The sequence below is a fragment of the Myotis daubentonii genome, chromosome 19, assembly GCF_963259705.1.
Source record: "Myotis daubentonii chromosome 19, mMyoDau2.1, whole genome shotgun sequence".
Lineage (NCBI taxonomy): Eukaryota > Metazoa > Chordata > Mammalia > Chiroptera > Vespertilionidae > Myotis > Myotis daubentonii.
Window position 1 is genome coordinate 14,574,038 of NC_081858.1, and position 19,921 is coordinate 14,593,958.

The window sequence follows — 19,921 nt, forward strand, 5'->3', positions numbered from 1 at the left end:
GAGCCAGAGCCTAATGCAAGACAGACATGCTCACACACGGAGGGCATCTGACTCACGGTCAAGATGGCAGCCATGCCGTAAGCAAGGACTGGCCTGTTTTTAAGTAGCTTTTTATTCTGAATTTGTTTCGAACTCACAGATCAGTTGTGAGAACAGCAGGAAGACCTCCCACACCTCCTTCACCCGACACCTAATTGCTAACGCTGCACACATTCTGTCCTGGCCTGACGCCCATCACCCCAGATAATCCTCACACAGGGACAGCCACACCCCGAGCTCCTTGGCCCAGGTGGCAGTGGGGGTGGGGCACTCACTGCACTGGGACGAGTGCAGCCTGTGCTCCCAAGCAGCCCAATGTGCTCGAACGTTCCATCTGTAGGTGCGGGATCCCCAGGAGGCCTGGCCGAGAGCCTTCGTCCATTTTATCTGCGGCAGGCCCCGGTGGACAACTCAGACCTCCATCCACAGTAGGACAGAAGTCACCTGGGAGCACACATCCAGGCGGCACCACCGGAGAAGCCGCCCAGTGCACTGCAGCCACGCGCGCCTTGGGGGATCCCACAAAGACAGAGCTGAGTGAAAAAGGTCAGATGCACAGGAAGCTGCTCTGGGTGACTCCACTTCTTAAAGTTAAGAACAACAAAAACAGACAAAATGGCCCTGACCGGTTTGGCTCAGTGGATAGAGCGCCGGCCTGCGGACTGAAGGGTCCCGGGTTCGATTGCGGTCAAGGGCATGTACCTTGGTTGCGGGCACATCCCCAGGAGGGGGCATGCAGGAGGCGGCTGATCGATGTTTCTCTCTCATCGATGTTTCTAACTCTCTATCCCTCTCCCTTCCTCTCTGTAAAAAAACAAACAAAAAAAAAATAACCAATAAAATATATTTAAAAAAAAAACACAACAGACAAAATGAGTCTTCGCCTTTTGGAGATGCACGTCCCGGTGGTAAACACAAGGGAGGCATGAGGGCTGCCTCCCGGGGACAGGCAGGGAGCAGGGCTGCAGAGCTCCGCGTCCTGCTGGGGCGCTTACACAGGTGTCCACTCTGTGATAGCACAACAGTCTGCAAACTCGCTCTCTGCACTCTTCTGTGAATACGCTACAGCTCACAATGGAAGAGGCAGGAAACATACCCGCACAGGTGTGTCCTCGAGCATGTAGATGGGGCTGGGGGTGTCTGTGGAACTGCCCCTGGGCTCCCCAGAGCCCCTTGCACAGCCTGGTGAGGGCTGGGGCCTCTGGCTCCTCACTTTCTGTCCTCCAGACTCTCCTCGACATGAAAGCTCACTTTCCTCCCTCAAGAGCCACTTTGGAGAGACTTGACTTCCAAACACAGCTGGGTGCACAGCCTGTAGTGCAACATAAACGCACCTGCGCATTCCGAGCACCTGCACGGTCTGCGCTGTAGACCTCCCCACCCGCAGGCCCCTGCCTGGAGGGGGGCTGCCGCAGGGCCATCACGACCGGAAGAAGAGGTGCCATCCTTACAGGTTACACAGCAGCTGTCCACCCCGCACCCCGTTGGCCCAGATCTCCGTGGCCTGAAGCCTCAGAGCAAGGTGTCAGGTGCCGGAGCACTCACGGCCAGGGGTTCCCAGAAGACAGCCCAAGGTGCCTGGGCCCTAGAGAGCAGGAGGCCCAGAGGGCCTACACCTCGGCTGGAAATTCTGCACGAACATTTGTAAATGGCAGCTCCTGGTACAAGTGACTTAGTGGGGTATTCAGACATGACACCTACTCTACTAGTATTGTCAGGGAAAGGCAGAGACTGAGGGCCCTGTGTACCAAGTGCGGGCGGTGGCATCTGGGCCAGCCTGGCCAGGGAGACGAGGCCCTGTGAGGACTCTACAAGCACACACGTCCAGGGCCACAGCCTCCAGGACACCTCTGGGTCACCTTCAGGGTGGTGGGAGCCACAGGAGTCTGGCATAACAGTGCTTTGCAGACTAGTAGAGGCCAGCAGGCCTCATCCTCTGGGGACTGGCTCCACAGCGCACAGACAGATGTCCAGGCTGAAGCCCAGAGCAGGAGAACAGACCAGTCCTGGAGCGTAGGGGCAGAGCGTCCAGGAGGCTGGCACTTTGATTTGGTAAATTCCTGGGCTGGGGCAGCAACGCCTGAGCAGGGGCAGACGTCAGTGCAGCCCAAGACAGTGGCCAGCTCTGGCAGCCAAGTAGGTACCCGGCTCCCTGCACATCTCCTGGTCTGTGCCCTGCCCCTCCCGCTCCCCATGGGAAGCAGGGAAGCCCCTTCCAACTTGCTGTCTCACCCACTTGCTCCTTCCTGTTGCCTCCTGGCCCAGCCCTCACCTGCAGTCCCCAGCCTGTCACCTCCACATGGCCACGGTGGCAGTGCCAAAACAGAACCACTCCCCCCTCCGCTGCCCAGCCTCCAGCCCCTTGTGGCCCCCGTGACACTCCCAGCTGGGCCTGCCACAGCCTAGGCAAACCCACTCTCCTCCACTAGGAGCTGCCCTCACTCCTGCCACTTCCTGCTGAGCTCTCGCTAGCCAGCCCTGAAGTGCCCGGACATGGGCACGTGTGTGGTGCTCCCAGTGACCCTGGAGGTAGCCACAACGGGCTGTGGAGCGTCTCTCTGACCAGCCTGGTGAGCTTAGGCTCAAGCTCTGAGGGCTGCCCTGGTGACCCGTCTTCGCCACCTTGCGGGAAGGTGGCTGCATGGCCAGGGATACGGCCACCCAGGGCCTACAGGAGGGAAGCGAAGCTCCTCCAATGAGGGGCCTCGAGTTCAGCCTCGGGACCCCAGCTCCCACCACTGGGGAGCTGCAGCAGGCCCGGCAGGCTCTGCTCAGCCACTGGCGGCTGGGGCTATGGACAGAGCCGTCCTATACGGTCATGAGGCCCTTCTTAGTGAGCACCAGCTGGGACAGCACCCAGCACACCCCAGACGCACTGCCTCAGGATGGGCGGAGAGCAGGGGTCACACCCTATTCTGCTGTTGGGGGTGGGGCAGCCTGAGCGGCTAGGGGAGGCTGCACACCTGGCTCCTTCGGGACTGCCACTGAGACATACATACCTGAGGAGCTGCTGTCCCTGGGGCAGCGTCTGCAGCCAGATCACACACTGACCCCCGTGCCCGTCCAGGGTGGCGATCGCCCTCCGTGTCTGCAGGCTCCAGATGTGCACCAGCCCACTCAGGGACCTGTTCAGACAAGTGCAGGGCAGGGTCGGGAGGAGGTGGCGGAGGAGGTGGCCATGCCCAGCACGCTCCCCAGGGCCCGTCTGGTGGGCCAGGGTTCCAGCTGCCTGAGCCTTCAGTTTAGGCGACCGCTCTGAACAGGAACTAAGGGTAAAAGGGGCACATGCTCTTCTTCCAAGGGGGCCTCGAGGGCCCCTTAGGCAGAGCCTGCCTCTCAGCAGAGGGAGGGTGGGCTGCCGTTGACAGTGCAAACTGGATGGCACCTGTAACAGGATGGGCGTGTGTCCCTGCCTCCCCCAAGGGGGTGAGGCCCAAGGGGACAGTATGTAGAGTGCCTCTAAAAGTGTGCCCGGGTGACAGGCAGCCTGAGCGGCTCAGCAGGACCCCCAAGCAAGCGCCAGGCTCATTGCTGACCCCGCAAACTTCACCCTGGGCTCGCCCCCGGGGGCGGCCCAGCAGCAGCTACTCACCCTGAGAGGAGAAGCTGGTGCCCCTGCTCCTGGGCTCCTCCCCAGAAATGCAGCGCATGCACCGCCGACTGGGTGCCCCGGAGGACAAACTGGGGGTCTGGTGGGGCCGCCATGCTGGGGGGGCTGCAGCCACCTGGGGACCGAGGGAGGGCCAGTGAGTGACCCACCTGTCCCCACCTCAGAAAGGCAGCGGGAGGCCTCCCTGGATGCTGCCCATCCGTCTCCATCTGCTATGGCCTCTGCACCCAAGTGGAACCACCCTAGTCCCAACATGGGCACAGCAGTGGCCACAGCCTCCTTCAGCCACACTTGCCCGGCACAGGGCCCTCCGCTGGTCTCCAGGAACTCCAGTCCACACCAGCTACACCTCCTGGCTCCCTGGCCCCCATGGCCACCGTAGCGCCGTCCCACTCGGGCCAGGCAGGTCCTCCTCGCCCAGGCTGCGCAGGGGCTGCCCGGACTCCAGGCCTGGCTGAGTCCTGCTTCTGACCAGGCCTCACTCCAGTTCCTCCCTCAGGGAGCCCCCCCGAACCGGCCCTCCCAGAGAATTCAGCGAGCGCGAGGGCCCTGGGTGCCAAACGGTGAGCAGGACCAGAAGATGGGGAGGAACCACGTCCCCCTCTGCGTCTGCGCTGCAAGTGCTGCCCGCTGGGTCCCGGGCCTGAACACCCACAGCTGCTCATTGCCGCTGCCATCCTTCAAGCAGGCAGCACCCTTTACTGCCGGGGGAGGATCAGCTTCGTGAGTGGCCCCAGGAGCCTGAGGTTCAGGCCTGCCCGCAGCCGGAAGGCGCAGAGGGGCTGGCGCAGCAGCGTGCGGGCGGGCGGTGTGTGAACCGCCTTGCCCCCACCCAGGAGGCTGCTATCACCGATGAGAGGCCCTTCCTCATGTCACTGGTCCTGAGTTTAAGGCCTGTGGGGCCCACTCACCCCAAGGAGAATCCGCCCAGTGTCCCCACTGAGCCCCCCCCAGTCACTCAATCCTGCAGAGGCCCTGGGAGCCTGTGTCCTCTCACGCCAGCTCAGCCCCACAGGCAGCAAGCGACTCAACAGTGCAGGGGTGGCTGCTCTCAATAGGTGTGTGTGGGGGGGGAACAGAACCAGAAGTGACGTGCTCCAACCGTCAGGGGGCACATCTGTCTGCCCGCAGGCCCGGCTGGGCTGAGGGTGCGAGGCTCTGGGACAGTTCCCAGCCCACCCCCTCCAGCCTGCACACAGGGCAGGAAGCGGCCACGTGCCCAACCACTATGGCAGCCACGGTCACCCGAGGAACCAGACTGGAAGGCTCCCTCCGGGAAGAAGCCTTGGCCAGGAGGTTGATGCCAGGGCTTGGAGGGGTTCCAGGCCTAGGACAGAGGCCTAGGAGGGGCTGCAGGCTGAAGCTGGGCACATGCACGGGCAGCAGAGGCAGGAGAGGCGTGGGCCACTTCAGCCGTGCCCTCAACCACCAAGCCCTGCGCTTCCTCTCCTTAAAAGCATCCCAGGCCCTTTCCTTCTGGTCTAGCTTCAGAAGAGAGCAGGAGCAGTGTGACTGGAAAACACCTAGGAAATGCCACTGCTGAAGCAGCTGGGGACCCCAGGGGACTCTAGGTCACCCGAGAGCAGAGGGTGAGCAGCAACCAGAGCCTGGAGACCACAGGGACTGTGCAGGAGAGCGGGGAGCACCAGGACACAGAGACCGGTGGTGGGCCGCTGCCGGCGCCCAGGCCCCCTGAGGTCTGGCTACCATGAAGCAAGTGCAAGTAGGGTTGGGTCCTAGATCCTAAAGGACCAGAGCGATACTACAGAGCCAGGCCCAGGAAGGGGTGGCCCCAGCCTCTGGCCCCAGGGCAGATAGTCACCCTGACTGGCCACTCCACCACTAGATCACGGGGTTTCAAAGAGAAGGAGGGGTTCCCTGGGAACATGCTTTACAAATGGCCAAGTGTGTATCTCTTTCTCTCCCTCTGAATTCCCCCCCTTTGGCTAAAGGCCAACCGACCCTTCCCAAACACAAGAACAGCCTCCAGCCGGGAGCAAAGGGACCCAATCCCACAGCCCCATCTGCTCCCAACCCATGGCCTCTGCTCTGGACGGGACAGGTAAGCCACCTAGAGAAGCTGCCAGGCCAGGGCTGCAACCCCTGCAGGGCTACCTGGGCTGGCTGACTGGGTGGACAGGTTCCGAGGAAAGCTGTTGGGCCCTCAGAAAGCACTGCTTGTCCGGGCTGTGCCTACCTCGTAAGAACAGCTGGTCAGCAGCCGGCACAGGGTTGCTGGGCCCCAGGTTTGGAGAAACCCAAGAATGCAGAGCCTGCTCAAGCACCTCAACCCAGCAGAAAAGCCCCAATTCAGGTTGGGGAGGCACCCCACCACTTAGTCCAAGCCAGAGAGTCCCACAGGCCACCTTTGCAGGCTCCCATTGTGCAGTCCTGACATGTACACTCCCACCTTGTTCATGCTCACATATACACGCACAGGTGCTCACACACGCACGCCTACACATATACATGCACATGCTTATGGACATACACAGGCATGTGCTTACATGCATGCGCACACGCATACACATGCTGTGCCAGCTGAAGCCCAGCCCACACTTGCCACCTGCCTGGGGCCAGAAAGGAGTTTCCAGAACCTCACCAGCACAAGGCTCGCTCTGAGGTGATGAAATCAAGTTCTCCTCTATTGTTTCCCCAGAAGTTCAGGGAACAAACCCGTCACGTTGTTACAACAACCAATTGCTCAGGCCAAAATGATGCATCGGCAATTAAGGGCTCCATCATTTCAAGCAATTAAAATAAATGCTTTATTTGAAAACTAATTAATTCTAGCTACATATTTTTCCCATGACAATATCCTATGATTACTTGATTTATGACATCTAATTATTCTTTATTAATCTAATTGAGAATAATCGCATTATCCTATCTCCCCTGGCACCAGCGGCCTGGAGCGGAGGCCGCAGCCCTTGCGCAAGGCTGATGTGCGATACGGCCACCGCCGCTGCCTCCGTTCCCTGTTCTATCAGTTGTCTCTCCCTCCCGGAGGGCAAAGGAACATGAAACTTAATCCACCGAGCGCAACGTCGGATTCTGCCTGCTCTTCAAGATGTCAAAGCGAGACACACATTCTTTTAAAAATTAAAAAGAAAGACAATCTGACACAATTTGCACAACTCTGACAGCCTTTCCAACTGATGCTACAAATGCCCCCAAAAGCCCTGCAGGCCCTCAGCCCACAGACGAACAATGACAGCGTCCCCTTCTGTCCCCTCAGTGGCAACAGCCTGGCAGGCTTATCTCCAGGACAGGGGAAGGGAGCCTGTCCCCAGGCGTGGGGAGCAGTGGGTGGCTGAGCCAAACCCAGCACTCCCCCTCTCACTGAGGTCACATGCCTTGGGCAGGCCCAGCAGCCACAGGGGTTCACGGACGCCCCTCATGGTGGAGGCAGGAGCATGTACCCCACCAACCGGGTGCTGCTGAAAAGCTGCCCCAGCCCCGGGGGCTGCATCAGCAGGCAGAACCCATGCAACTCAAGAGGCAGAGGAAGAGGGGCTAGAGGAGGGGCTGGTGCCCAGAGACCACAGGTCCCACCTGACGTTCTTGGGCTACTGGAGGTTCATAACTCTGTGTACCCCGTGGTCTGATCCACCAATAGATTGCAGGACTTCCTTGGGCACCTGCCCTACACTCAGTCATGGGGCCCTTTCCTTTTATTGCAATAGAACCACTGTTCCGTGAAGAAGCCTGGAAATCAAGAAAGAGCAGCAGAAGTGAGCCAACGTGGAGGAGCCACCACCCAGAGATGCTGGGCACTGCCCCAGCCCACTGGGTCCTGCCTCACTGCCTGTGTGTGCGTGAGAGGGCAAGGGCAGGCAGAATGGGATCTGGAAGTAGCTCAAACAGGAACCCCATGCCCGCATGAGTGGCAGACAAGGGCACAGAACCTTCAGCAGGCCCTAAGACCCTGAGCGTTCCATAGCCAGCTCGGACTAGGGAGGCACCGCTTTCTAGCAGTATGATGGTCCCGACTGGCCCTCTCTGCAATAAAGCAAATTAAAATGCTGATAACATTAAAAAACAAAATTGTCAATACATCACTAAGTTGTTTTCCAAAAAGTCTGGAACCTTCAGAGGCCAAACACTAAGTAAAAGTCAAATCTAATGAGGTCTGTGGAGCCTGCAGCTGGCTCCTGCCCTGGGGGCATTTGCTGTACCAGTGACCTAGAGTTTGAGCTCTCAAGGCCTCCTGGCCCACGAAAGACAAAACTCCCAAGGTTAGTAATGTCAAAGGAGCATCCGCATAAAGATGAGACCCCACAGGGCAATATTCTTAGTGTGAGACTGAAACAGAACTAAAGCTGCACCCAGAGGTGCCAGGACAAAGCCAGCCCTCAGGGTTCAACCCTAATTCACACCACCCTGGGAGGTCCTCAAAACTTCAGTCTGCAAAGTTTCTCAGAAGGAGCCCACCTTCAACTCAGACCTCAATGAACTCACAGACACAGCCCTACAAAATGGAGGCTTATAGTCAAAACTCATAAAAATAGCCCTAGCCCGTTTGGCTCAGTGGATAGAGCATCAGCAATGGGGACTGAATCGTCCCGGGTTCGATTCCAGTCAAGAACACATGCCCGGGTTGTGGCTTGATCCCCAGTAGGGGGAGTGCAGGAGGCAGCCAATCAATGATTCTCTCTCATCATTGATGTTTCTAATCTCTCTCTCCCTGTCCCTTCCTCTCTGAAATTAATAAATGCATATTTTTTTTAAAAAAACAACAACTAATAAAAATAAATAAGGAAACATGGCACCATGAGTGAGAGCCAACAGAAACAACAGGAAGCAGAACCAGACCCCCCAGAGCAAAGCATTCAGGTATATTTAAAATAAGACTGCTTAATGGTTTAAAACAAAAAAAGGGAGCTAAAACTACAAGTAGAGAGCAAGACTATAAGAACCACCAATCAGATTTGAAAAAGGACCCAACTGGGTAAAAAGGTAGTTGGGGAACAGGTGATTTGCATAGTGCCAAGGTATTACTCTTCTGGTTATTAACTAATCACAAAAGGAAAAGATTCCTTTACAATGGAGACATCTGGCTCTCACCACCTTCACCATCTGATCAAAACTGGCACCGCCAACAGTAAACAAACTGACATCACTGATCGCCTGAGGTGATGCAAGAAGACATGGCGCCATCCTCGCACGTCCATGCCAACAACATGCAGGAAACAAGCAGACACATCCAGATTATGGGACTAGACAGCTAGCTTGGACTTATCAAAAGGTCACGGTCAAGAGAAACAACAATAGCAAAAAGCCGGGCAACTCTTCTAAGTTAAGCGACTTCGGAGCCATCACAATCAGAGGCAGCATGGGCATCATGATTAGATCCTGGATCAAAAAGGGGGGACTACACGCCGGTTCGATTCCCGGTCAGGGCACATGCCCAGGTTGCAGGCTCGATCCCCAGTAGGGGGCGTGTAGCAGGCAGCCAATTGATGATGTTCCTCTCTCACAGAGGTTTCTATCTCTCTAACCCACTCCCTTCCTCTCTCTCAAAAAAAAAAAAAATTAAATAGGGGGGAACCCACAGAGAAACTGCTTGGGACAATTGAGGAAATCTGACTATGGACTGCAGATAATATGGAATTTTGTTAATTTTCTTGGGAAGGATAATGGTGTTTTATGTAGAAGAATGTCCTTATTCCTATGCTACAGTATTTTTGAGGTGAGATGTCATGATGTCTGCAATCTGTTGCAAATGTTTCAGAAAAAAATTTCTTTATTTCTATGTACATATAAGTACATGGGCAGAGCGGTAAAGCAAATATGGGAAAATGCTAACAATTGGTGATCACAGGTGAAGGATACATAGGTATTCATTATATACTATACTTGTAACATTTCTGCAGGTTTAACAATATAAAAGCACACGAGTGGAGGGGGAGGGATAAACATCACACACATCAATACCATAAAAAAGCCCTGGGTAGTGTTTCCCAGTAGTTAGAGCACCAGCCTGCACACCACAGGGTCATGGGTTCGATTCCCAATCAAGGGCACATACCTGGGTTGCAGATTCAATCCCTGGCCCTGGTTGGGGCTCATGCAGGAAGCAACCAATCAATGTGTCTCTCTCACTTCAATGTTTCTCTCCCTCCCCCCTCTTCTATGTCTCTTTCTCCCCCCTCCATCCCACCCTTTTTCCCTTCCACTCTCTAAAAAAACCAACGGGGGGAAAAAGAAAAAATTTTAAATACCATAAAAAAAGAAAACACCAAAAAGAAAAATGATCAAACGACTTGAACAGATATTTCACAAGAAACATAAGTGGCTGATAAACATATGAAAAGATGTTTAACCTAATTAATAATCTTAGAAATGCCTGTCAAAACTGCCATGTGACATAACTACACTTCCAGCAAATTAGTAAAAAATTAAACAGTCTGTCAAATGTTGACCAAGATGTGGGACAACTGGAACCCCCTACCAAGCTAGAGGGAGCATAAACTGATACAATCTGTTTCAAAAACAATCTGGGACTATTTTGCATACTATATGACTCAGCAACCCCACTCTTAGATAAACATCCTAAAGAAATTCTCACACATGTACACAAAGAGATTTGTACAAGAGTGTTTATAGCAGTATTGTGTATAGTAAAAAAAAACCAAAAAACTAGAAACAATCCAAATGGCCATCGTCTGCAGAATGCGATAAGTGTGGTACATTCATACAATAGAATACGCCACAAAACTGAAAATGGATAAACTCAATATCACATAAATGAAGCTCAATATCACAATTCTCATCAAGAGACAGTAAAGAAGTAAACACCAGGCTACAAAATGCTAATAACAAAAATAAGGCTTCAGGCAGGGAGAAAATATTCACAAAAATATATTTGATAAAGAACTCATACTCAGAATGTAAAAGCCAATAAGAAACAAAATGTTCAAGTTATTCCAAAAGGCTAAAATTACTAGTAGATAGTTATATCAGGCAAATGGAAACAGTAAGAAAGCAGAGATTGAAATACTGATATCAACAAAGCTGCATTCTAGCCAAAAAGCATTAAATTTGACAAAGCCAGACACTTTCCAATACTAAAAGCTGGAATTCACAATGGATATATGACACTTATAAATATCTATGTACTAAACAGAGGTACCACCTATATAATGCAAAACTACAGGAGGTGCAAGGAGTCAGAAAAACTCACTAATGGCTCTTAGGACAAGCCAGGTCCAGTAGATAATAGTGAGGAGAGAGAAGACTCAACAGGAAAGATATTGTGGATCTATATGGAACTTTACACAGATGAGCGACTAAAGCTTCTTCTCAAATGCACATGAACATGTGTAAAAACTGCCTGTAGCCCTAGCCGATTTGGCTCAAATAGAGCATCGGCCTGCAGACTGAAGGGTCCCAGGTTCAATTCCGGTCAAGGGCACACACCTAGGTGGCAAGCTCGATCTCTGGCCCTGGTCAGGGTGCAAGTAGGAGGCAACCAATCAATTTGTCTCTCTCATCAATGATGTTTCTATCTCTCGCCCTCTTCCTTCCTCTCTGAAATCAATAAAAATACATATTTTTTTAAAAACCACTGATTGTATATTGGGTGTCACAAAGCAAACATTGGCTCAGTAAATAAAGTGTCAGCCTGTGGGTTGGAGGGTTCCAGGTTTGATTCCGGTCAAGGGCATGTACCTTGGTTGCAGGCTCCTCCCCGGCCCAGGCCCTGGTCAGGGGTCCACGCAGGAGGCAACCAAACGATGTGTTTCTCTCACATCGATACTTCTCTCTGTCTTTCTCTCTCTCTTCCACTCTCTCTAAAATCAATGGAAAAACATCCTCGAGTGAGGATTAAAAAACAAAAAGAAACATTGGTAAGCTCCATAAATATGAACTATAATAAACAATATCCTATAACTATAGTGCAATTAAACCAGAGATTAACAAAATAAAACCCAAAAGATCCTTGCAACTAAAAATTTCAAACCATATTTATTAAATGAATTTTAGGTGAAAGGGGAAAAAATATACCACAAATTTTAAAAACAATGCAAAACACCTAATTTCTGTACAAAGAAAAAGCCTAAAGGATGTGAGAGGAAATCCCTGATGGTTTGTTTGTCTCTTCCCTCTTGGTGCTGTCGCAGCGATGGGCCCTAGACAGGGAGCTGCATGGAAGAGGTGACTCTGTGAGGAACCCCTGTCTTTCTGGCCTAAGTAATCAAGGGGACCCGGGATGAACTGTGGGTGGAAGGTGTGTGTGTCAGGGGCGGGGGGGGGGGGTGCAGGGGGAGGGGAACTGAAGAGAGGGCAGAGATAAAGAAAAGGTCCCTTAATTTTGTGAAGGAAGCCACAAAAGTCCCAGGCTCATTCCTGAGTTGCACATGCCTGGGACAGGCCCAAAGCAGGACCAGCTTTAAGATGTGGACTAAGATTTAAACCACCCCCCAAATCTCAGGCAGACCCCCAGGTGGCTGGATGTGTGGGACAGACCCAAAGCAGCATCTCAAAAGCTTTGAAAATGGAAATGAGATGAACACCATAGTCCATGGAGGGCAAGACAGAACTTGTGATACAAAGCTAACTGGGTTGACTACCTGCTAACCCAAAACCCAACATTCTCCGAAGGGCCCAACATAATACTCAATCCAGGATATGTCTAGGATACTATACAAAATTATTCAACATTCCAAGAACCAGAAAATGACGCCAACTCTCAAGGGAAAAAAACAACTTACAGATGCCAGCCTTGATGATTCAATTGCTGGAAATATCAGATAAGGATTTTAAAACAGCTTTCATAATCATGCTCTACGAAGCAAAGTAAATACACTTGAACTTAATGGAAGAAAAGTTTTCAGCAGAGATATAAGAATTATTTTTTAAAGGAAATTTCAGAACTGAATAATAAAATATCTGAAACCAAAAAAATTAATAATTGAATGGAAGATGACAAAGGAAAAAGTCAATGAACATGAAGACTGATCAATAGAAATTATCTAATATAAGGTCAAAAAGATTACAATAAATATAGCATCCAGGATTTGTGGAAATAATAGTAAAAGGTCTGACATTCATGTTATTGGAGTGTGAGAAGAAGAGAAAGAGATTGAAGTACAAAAATTACTTTAATAGTGCCTGAAATTTCACAAAATTGGGAAAAGAAAAATGTACAGATTCAAGAACTCAAATGAATAAGAAGCAAGATAAAGCCACACTCAAACACAAATGATAAAAAAAATATCTTGACAATAACAACAAATTATACATAAGGAAATAATAATTTAAATGAGTGTGGATTTCTCATCAGAAAATGTGGAAGCCAGAAGACAGCAGAACACCTTTAAAGTAATGAAAGAAAAGAACTTTATATCCAGCATATGGTCCTTTGTGAATGAAGGCAAAATAAAAATATTCTCAGATGAGAAAAACCGACTAGAATTTGCCAGATGTGCTCCAAAAGATATACTAAAGGAAGTTCTACAGCTCAAAAGAAATAATAATCAGAAAGAAATGTGGAATTTCAAAACAGTAGAGTAAAAGAAATGGTAAATATCTGGGCAAACATAAAATACAAGTTTTCACCTCTTAAGTGAACATGTATATTGTTAAAATTATAACACTGGTGGGTTTTTCAATATAACAGCTATAACATGAAGGTGGAAGAGTAAGGGACCCATATGGTTGTAAGGCTACTATATTTTACTTGAAATAAATAAAAAAATTAACCCTAGGAAGACTGTCAATGGTTAAGTATGTACACTGTAATCCCTAGAGCAAACATTAAAAACATATTATGTAACAGAAAAAGGCATATCCACAAGACCAATAGAAAAATTTAAACAGACTATTTGAAAATATCCAAGTAATCCAAAAGGCAGAAGAGGGGATAGCGCTGGTCGGCATGGCTCAGTGGTAACCGTTAGAGTGTCTGCCTGAGCACCAAAGGGTCTCAGGTTCTATTCCCAGTCAAGGTCACATACCTGGTTTGCAGGTTATATCCCGGGCCCCAGTCAGGGTGCATGTGAGAGACAATCAATCGATGTGTCTCTCTCTCACATCGATATTTCTCTCTTTCCCTTCCCCCTCCCTTCTACTCTCTCTAAAAATCAAACAAAAAAGCCCTAGCCAGCCCTAACCGGTTTGGCTCAGTGGATAGAGCGTCAGCCTGAGGATTAAAGGGTCCCAGGTTCAATTCCAGTCAAGGGCATGTGCCTTGGTTGTGGGCACATCCCCAGTGGGGAGTGTGCAGGAGGCAGCTGATTGATGTTTCTAACTCTATTCCTCTCCCTTCCTCTCTATAAAAAATCAATAAAATATATGTTTAAAAAAATCAAAAAAATAATCATTCTCCCCTTGAAAGAAAGAAAGAAAGAAAGAAAGAAAGAAAGAAAGAAAGAAAGCCAAATCTTTGAACAGCTGTCTCTTGTTCATATTCTTAAAAAAAAAAAAAAAAAAAAAAGCCCTAGCCAGTTTGGCTCAGTGGATAGAGCATCAACCTGCAGACCAAAGGGTCCCCGGTTTGATTCCGGTCAAGGGCACATGGTTGCAGGCTCTTCCCTGGCCCGGGTCTTGTGTGCAGGAAGCAACCAATCGATGTATTTCTCTCACATCGATATTTCTCTTTGTTTTTCCTTCTCTCTTACATTCTCCTCAAGTGAAAAATATCCTCAAGTGAGGATTAACAAAACAAACAAACAAACAAAAATCAATGGGAAAAAAATCCTCACTCCTCGGGTAAGGATTGAAAAAAGAAAAGAGGGGAGAGAAGAACAAAAAATCAGAGGAAATAGAGAAGAAAAAATGGTAAACCAGAATAGGACTATATCAATGATTATCTAAAATGTAAATGCTCTCAGCATGTAAATTATAAGACCCCACAATTATAAGCTATTGTAAAAAAAAACAAAACTATAAGTTATCTACGAGAAACCCATTTTAGTTTAAAAACATAGATAAAAGTAAAAAGATGAAAGAGATATACAAACAATAAAAGAAAGTTGGAGTGGATATATTAAAATCAGAAAAAACAGATCTCAGAGCAAGGAGTATCATCAGGGATAAGAAGGAGATATAAAAACATAAGGCATCAATTCATCAAGAAAACATACAAGTCCTAAATATGTATTCATTTAACAACAAAACTCCAAAATGCATGAAGGAAAAGCTGGTGGAACTGAAAGCAGAAATAAACAAATACATAATTATAGCTGGACACTTAAACCACTCCTTAGTAATCCATTGAGCAAGTGGCCAGAAAGTCACACAGGAGCCTTGACTAATACTATCTACGCACTTGACCTAGGTGACATTAAGAAAACACTCCACCCAACAGAAAAACATTCTTCTCAATGCACGTGGAACATTCATCAAGATAGGCCATATTCTGGGCCATAAAACAAACCTTTAAAAATGAAGAAGAACCCAAAGAAGCATACAAAATATGTTCTCTAGGTTATGGAATTAACCTGGAAATTAATAACAGAAAGATAACTGAAAAATATCCAAATATTTGGAAAATAAGTGACACACTTCAAATAACCAATGAGTCCAAGAAGTCCTAAGAGAAATTAGAAAATATGTTACTTGAATAAAAAATAAAAAGCCAAAACTTGTAGGATTTAGAGAAAAATTTATATCATTAGTGCCTACATTAGAAGAGAAGAAAACTATGACCTAGTTTGCACCTTAAGAAACTAGAAGAAGAGCAAAATAAGCCCAATGCAAGCCAAAGAAAGGAAATAAGGTTAGAGTAGAAATGAAAGAGAGAACGGCAATACAATAGAGAAAATCAACAAAACCAGAGATTGGTTCTTTTAAAAGATCAATAAAATGGATAAATGTAGCTAGACTGACAACCAAAGAAAGAGAGAAGAAACAAAGTATAATAATGAAAGAAGGGTTATCACGAGACACCACAAACACTAAAAGGATGATAAGGAAATACTATAAACAATTCAATGCACACACACTCAACAACTTAGATGAAATGGAACTGAAGACCATAGACTATTAGAATGGCTAAAAAAAAAGGGAAAAGAAACTGACAAAACCAAATGCTGGCTGGAATTCTCAGCAACTGGACTTCTCGTACATTGTTGGTGAGAATGCAAAATGGTACAAGCATTCTGGAAAACAGTGGGGTAGTTTCTTATTAAATGAACTATACGTGTATCATATTGCCCAACAATCCTACCCTATATATTTATTCTGGAGAAGTGAAAACTTATGAGCAGACAAAAGTCTACTGTATCAATAGCAGTTCTACTGTATTAATATTGTCCAAAATGGGAGATAACCCAAATGCTATCCATGGGTGAATGGCACAGTCTTGAGCAATAAAAAGGAACAAATTACTAATAAATGCAACATCGTTGATGAATCTCCAGAGAATTATGACAAGTTAAAGGCTATAGACTATGTGAGCCTAATTATATGGCATTTTGGAAAAGGCAAAACTAGGCAGACAGCACAAATGGCCCATTGTCAGGGGTCAGGGGGAGGGGCAGGGGCAGCAGGGGGAGGGTTCTGAGTTAATGAGTCAGTTTCTGTATCCGGATTGTGGGATGCTGGTGTGGGCAGGTGTTAAGACTCACTGTAAGTACATTTCACAATAATCATAGCATTAATAAGAGATATTCATGAGTTCATACTTATGCAAAGACAGGAAAGTAGACAAATTTCCCCACACAGAATTCCGAGTAATGTATGTAGCTGCTCCGCCCTGAGGGAGATGAGCAGAACACCCACCCCTGATGAGTGGCTTGCAAAGTGACATCCTTCCTAAGGGCACAGTCTGGAAATGGGGGAAAACCAGCAACTTTACAGTGAAGAAGCCTGACAACCTCTACCTCGGGGGACCAAGGTCAACATCCATAGTGAGGTCACGGTGACAGCATGTGCCAGTGACATGATGTAATGAGGTGGCACTTATCTTCGAGGTCTGGCTCCTGAAAAACCCACAACTCCTGTCTGATCATGAGAAAAACATACAGCAAAACCCAGCTGAGAGGCAGTCTACAGAAGACCTGACCAGTACTCCTCAAAACTGTGAAGGCCACGAAAACAAGGACAGTCCAGAAGAAACTAAGGAGACAGGACGACTAAATACAACCTGGGATCCTGGATGGGATCCTGGAATAGGAAGAGGACATTAGGTAAAAACTCAGGAAATCTGAATAAAGTATAGACTCGAGTCAATAACAATGCATCTGTGTTGTTTCATCACCATGACAACGGTACCATGCTAACAGAAGATGTTAATAAAAGGGAACAGGGCCCTAACCGGTTTGGCTCAGTGGAGAGAGCGTCGGCCTGTGGACTGAAGGGTCCCAGGTTCGATTCCGGTCAAGGGCATGTGCCTTGGTTGCGGGCACATCCCCAGTGGGGGGTGTGCAGGAGGCAGCTGATCAATGTTTCTCATCGATGTTTCTAACTCTCTATCCCTCTCCGTACCTCTCTGTAGAGAGTCAATAAAATATATTAAAAAAAAAAAAAAAAGGGAACAGGGCTCAGGCACGCTTCTGTGTCCAAGGTAACACAGCCTTGGTCATTTTCGGGGGGGGGGGGGGCTTTTTTTCAAATAAAATTTGAAAAATATTGTACAATATTTTTGTGCTACTTTTTCTCACGCTATACTAGTAAGTAATGGCATTTAGTTTACCACTAACATATTATAAAAACCCAGTTTCCTGTTTAGATTCTTTCAGATTTAGAGCTAATTTCTAATTCTACTCAAGGTGACTTTAAGCAGATTTCATGCCAGTTTTTAAGTGCTTCTCCCATTTAAAATACCATTCTGTTTTTTGCCCTAATATCAATAGATTTAAATTCATCAATAATGTCCCCAATACAAGGTAGTCAGTATTCAGTTAAGCAAATTAGTGGGTGACCTTTACCGTCGTCGTCATCGTTACTTCTAGAAACAGAGCAGCACGCCCAGGAAAGGAGGAAGTCCTCTAACCATAGTGCTCTCCACCAGCGCGACCTACTCCTTCTCTCTTTGAAGTAGCACAAATTTTGAATTGGCTGGTCCCTAGGCCGGCAGAACAGCGGCCCACTCCCTCTGCACCTCCCAGGCCACAAGTGGAACCTAAAAGACATTCTCTGTACAGGGTGGTCCCGAGTGAGGCCTCGCCGCCCTCCCACCTTCCTGATCAGGACAGACCATAGCAAAGCCCAGAATCCCAGAACGGATCCCTGCATTCAGCCACGACGGCCTTAGCCGGCCACCTCACCCTCCCCGCTGGCCCCTCAAAGCTGCACCACAGATGCAGTGGCCTGCGGGCCAGGCCAAGATAGTGGGAAACTTCCCAGGGCTGCTGCTTCCCAGCAGGAAGTGGAGGTCTGACCACAGCCCCCACACCGTCTTTGAGATCCAGGGGGACCCATGGCAGTTAACAGGTTCACATACAATACGTCTGTGACTTAGGACAGCCCTTCACCTCTCAGTCATGGAGACCCCTGGGGGTCAGTGTCCTGTCCACAACGTTGGCTCCATGCTCAAGATGGGGGTGGGGCAGCCCCATGAGTGACACCTGGGCCCCAAGGGGTGGTCCTACCATAAAGCAGGCCCTCCTGCAATGAGGCCAGACCTGCCCTTGAAGGCTACAGAAGTCTGTGTCCAGCTAAAGGCAAGGGAAAGGAACAGCCTGCTGGGATAACGAGATCCGACCCCCTTACCTGCAGCTCACAGCCATACAAAGAACTGGACCCACTCCCAAACCAAGGAAACACCACACGGAAGGAAGGACCTGGGCAGGTGGGCGGGCCAGCCACGGCCCCAGCCCGCCTGAGCTGGGAGGCAGGTTGGCCCAGGGTAACTCAAACTTCACAAAGAAACCATTTCTGGAATGGGGCTCCGTTGGTGAGTTGAAGTCAAAGGCGCACTTCATAGCTCCTTTCCAAACCCCGCGCATTGTCAGGGCCCTTGCCCCTTTGAAGCCGTGGTGAGTGATTGAAGCGTCTACTTTCTGAGGGGCAGATAGTACGGGCCCGGTAATCTGACTCTAAGCCCCGGGATAAAGGTAGTTTGTTTCCTCTCAGCCCTTCTGTCAACACCTCCTCAGTAATTAGCCCTAATTATTACCAAGGGCCAGCCTCCCATTCGGTTATTAAATCAGAAATAGTATCATGGCCGGGCATCTGTCAACACCCGGCTGGCGACCTTGGATTCATTGAATCCTCTGTCAGTATCCATGGCTTCAAAGATGCAGATCCTGGGGAGGGTTCCGGGATGCAGCCTGGCCAACCCTGCCCCAGAGGGAGGGAGGGAGCCAGGGAGGGAGGGGGAGAGGAGGGAGGGGGAGAGGAGGGAGGAGGGAGGAGGGAGGTTGGTGCCACAAGCAGCCCAGCCCTGCACACCTCGGGCCTCACAGCCCAGTGGGGAGGTGGGAGCCCAGCACCACCCCTGCATCCGCCTCCCTCACGGCAGCAAGTGCACACTATCCAACCACAGCCATTCCCAACTCCCCAGGGGACTGATATAACTGCGTGAGAGAGAGTGTGTGTGTGTGTGTGTGTGTGTGTGTGTGTGTGTAGGCGGGTGATAGGCACACCCCCAACAGCCCTTTCCCTAGAGGATCTGAAACTGGTCCCAGGCCTGCCTGCCTCTGGCACATCTGTCTCCCAGGAGCAGCAGGCAGTGGCCTTGGCCTTGACTGATGGAGCTGGGCCTAAGACTGGGCAAGGCCCTGTCCTGTGCGTGCACAGGGAAAACAGCCGAGCCCTGCTGCCAGGAGCCCCCTCTGAGCTTCCTGTACAGCCTGGGCACCCTTGCAGGTAGGGCACCTCCCCATGAGCCAGTGAGTCCCCAAAGCAGAACTCAGGGGACAGCCGCAGACACAGGTTTTTGTGGTGGAGCCACGTGTCACGCTCCTGAGGGACCTGGTTAGAAAAGCCCCCACCTCCGTCTTTGGCTTGAAGCCTCCCCTTCCATCCCAGAAGGGACCCGTGCTCCATAACTTAGACCGTCTGCTCTGGCAAAGCTCAGCAGCCTCCGGCAGGAGCAGACACTGACCTCACCTCCCTGGGGGCGTATCCCAGGCCTCTGGATTCCTGTGAAGGCCTACGGGGGCTCCTGGCCTGCAGTGACTTAGGCTTTGCCTCAGTGCCTGGACACTCACCCCACCAGGACTAAAAGCACCCCTTTCCAGACGAGCCCCACTGTGCTTGGGGAAGAGGGTAACAGGACGCACCAGTCATAGCCGAGCCTCCCAGGACCGGATCCTCTGCTGGAGTCAAGGCCCGCCTGGTGTGGTCGGTGCCCAGGCAGCGGTGAGCCCCCAGCCCACC

The 19,921-nt window shown here is 49.8% G+C and overlaps 1 protein-coding gene across 2 annotated transcripts in view; it reads right to left on the reverse strand.

Moving 5' to 3' along the window:
• GNB1L (G protein subunit beta 1 like) overlaps positions 1-19,921 on the reverse strand; it is a 51,202-nt gene that overhangs the window by 19,834 nt on the left and 11,447 nt on the right. Inside the window, exons 3-4 of one of the 2 annotated variants that reach the window (XM_059677008.1) lie at positions 3,632-3,745; positions 3,039-3,164 (exon numbers count right to left, since the gene is read on the reverse strand). In XM_059677008.1, the coding sequence (XP_059532991.1) occupies positions 3,039-3,164; positions 3,632-3,745 (240 nt within the window). Of the gene's footprint in view, positions 1-3,038; positions 3,165-3,631; positions 3,765-19,921 lie in introns of both variants that reach the window. The other variant, XM_059677009.1, reaches the window with a different exon arrangement.